Here is a 2,584-nt window from a genome sequence, read left to right as displayed (position 1 = left end):
ACCGTGATTTGCGTCATGCTTCGCCTGTTTCCACAAGGGGCGTGAGTGTACGAAGATCACCCTGTGCATGGATGTCTTCAAAAAGGCAACACTCGTGGTCTTCACGCTCGCTCGCGCGGAGAATAACCTCGTTTGGGCTGGGGAGAAGGAGCTCAGGAATGTTGTTCGGACCCTGGGCCTGGAAAAATCACAGCGCTGTCTTAGCACACACACACACCTACAACGGGCGCACATACCTTCTGCACGAACACTTTGTCGAGCTTTTCGACGCGGTATTGCGGGCCATATCATGGCTCAATTCCCAGTTGCCCTTTCCATGTAATTGCTCGTGCTCAGCACCTTTTGTCATTAGAACAATGCAATCTCTGTCGACACATAGACTGTCAGTACATCGCGCATCTCACGCTCACTACTACCTTCCGGGTCCTATTTGTCCCACTTCTCGGACAAGCTGCAGCACGCTGAGAACAAACGTCTGAGGAACAGCCCAGGAAAAATACTCCGAAGCCCACACTGCGTAGTCGTGCTACCGCATCGTGATTTGCTGCTCGTCCGCAACCCGAGGCGCACCTGCAGGTCTTCGTATTGCGCGATGATGCCAACCGCCTTCTGCCGCCCGTCGAGCGTGTGGGGGTGCGCGAACGCATGCAGCACGACGCGCATCTGCGCCTCCATGAGTGGCAGTGCCGTGACGCCTCTCAGCGATCCGAATAATGCAAGACGAGACACCTACGACGGGAAAAAGATGCCGCGCGAGTGGGAAGAGGTGGTAGGTCAAATTGTACAGTACGTGAGGCAGCGGCCACGCACAGAAGGGCGCGCTCGGGATGAGCTCGTCCTGCAGCGCGCGCACAATCTCATCCGGTGAATGCCCCGCCCACCGCGGGTCTGTCCTGGCCGCTCTGCTATTCTTCTGGTCCTTCAAGTCGATGATGACCATCAGGCTGCATCTCATTCGGAGGGAATAGAAGCACCTGCCAAGCGTTCTTCATATCCTCGGGCCATCCACATGAGCGCTTGGGTGTATCGCTCTGGTGTCCGGAGGAGACTCTCCTTACCGGGATCTTCACCAATGCACTCGAGAATAGTACGAACAGCACTGGAAAGCTTCTGTTCTTGTTCAGCGCGCTCTGCCAGCGTAGCATTAGGACGAGACAATGTGGACTTGGCTCTAGGGCAAAATTAGGGCAGAGAATCGCAGCAAAATCGAATTAAATCCTACCCGGCCATCCCAGCCCATTTGGATCAGGTAGTGGGCTAGTAGAATGTCTATATGGTGGTCTGAAGCCATATCCTTCTCGGTCAAGAGTGCTCACCCCGGGCCTGTTAAGACCAAGGGATGCAAGTACTGAAGGAAGCATACTATCGTCGTCCTGTGCCTCATGATCGTCGTCGAGATGCGCGTCGGTATTGGAAGCCAACGATTGATTTGCGAGCTAAAGCCTATGCAACGTGTATTGACAATTGATGGGCAAGCCCTGCGACGCCCGACCAGCAGCTTTGTGCTATCGCGATCGACATGTCAGTGGCCGATGCACCGACGCGCCCTCGTTCCTACATGACTCAATTAGAATAAAATTTACGGACACTCCATTTACGCACCGTTCCTTTTTACGAACCATCCTCAGACCACGAGACTTCAGTTGCTTACCTTTTCCCCCGCAACCAAAACTCATCGTGTACTAGCTTCACTCGTCCTCGTTAAGAACGTCGCGAGCGTTGACGTGAACAAACCGTCTGAAGGGGTATCAGCATAGTCGACAGTATTATGACAGTAAATCTGTACCAGCGTCGATGTCGAACGTGATGTCAATCTGCGGCACACCCGTCGGCACCAGCGGGATGACGGTCAGGTTGAAGTTGCCGAGAAGCTTGTTGTCCCGGACGAGCTCACGCTCACCCTAGTAGACCTTGACCTCAGTGACAGTTTGACCATCCGCAGCCGTTGAGAACGTCAGAGTTTTCTTCGTTGAGATAGTCATGTTGCACTGGACAAACTTGGTCATGATACCACCAAGAGGCCTGATGCCTGAGCAGCAGGGTCAGAAGGCCTTGAACGACTCTCAGGGTGGTGTCTTGGCCAGCAATGTCACCGACATCCTCGTCCTCAATGTCACTCCTCTGTTGCTCAGTAAGTGCATATGTACTGGATGTGGGTACAAAGAGTATCGTCAAGGTGAATACCCTTGCTAGGCTCATGGCCAAAGACTGTCTTTGTGTGTCAATGATGCGAGGCATACAAGCCTCATGAATATGCTTCACCACCATCAGGACCAAATTGCGTAGACAACATGTATAGCATTAGACAAGGGCGACAAGGTACGAGATAGCAAAGAGAAAACAAGGAGCGATAAGCAAACAATGAAGTACGAGAAAGCAATTAGCGAATGGTGAAGCAAGCGACCAAAATAGGAAGTATTGTAAAGCGACATTAGTCAGCAACTTCAGCACGGACGATTAAAATGTAGATAAACGAGACAGAAATAACAGAAACGACAGGGAAGAGTAGGAGTAGCTAGCAGATAGCACATGGTTCATCAGCCTAGTGTGCGGTTAGTCGTCTCCAGTGAGATCGATGACAACA

The 2,584-nt window shown here is 52.2% G+C and overlaps 1 protein-coding gene across 1 annotated transcript; it reads right to left on the bottom strand.

Moving 5' to 3' along the window:
* Positions 1–13: 13 nt before the first annotated feature.
* On the bottom strand, positions 14–2,199 carry POSPLADRAFT_1162768 (hypothetical protein; the record flags this gene model as incomplete). The annotated part of the gene is made up of 8 exons (XM_024487749.1): positions 14–178; positions 405–451; positions 474–729; positions 854–974; positions 1,010–1,171; positions 1,652–1,697; positions 1,787–1,901; positions 1,999–2,199. The coding sequence occupies 8 exons, from the start codon at positions 2,197–2,199 to the stop codon at positions 14–16; spliced, it is 1,113 nt and encodes a 370-aa protein (XP_024332633.1).
* Positions 2,200–2,584: the final 385 nt, after the last annotated feature.

This window comes from Postia placenta, assembly GCF_002117355.1.
Source record: "Postia placenta MAD-698-R-SB12 unplaced genomic scaffold POSPLAscaffold_283, whole genome shotgun sequence".
In the NCBI taxonomy this organism is placed as follows: domain Eukaryota; kingdom Fungi; phylum Basidiomycota; class Agaricomycetes; order Polyporales; family Adustoporiaceae; genus Rhodonia; species Rhodonia placenta.
This window is presented reverse-complemented; position numbering and strand designations above follow the sequence as displayed.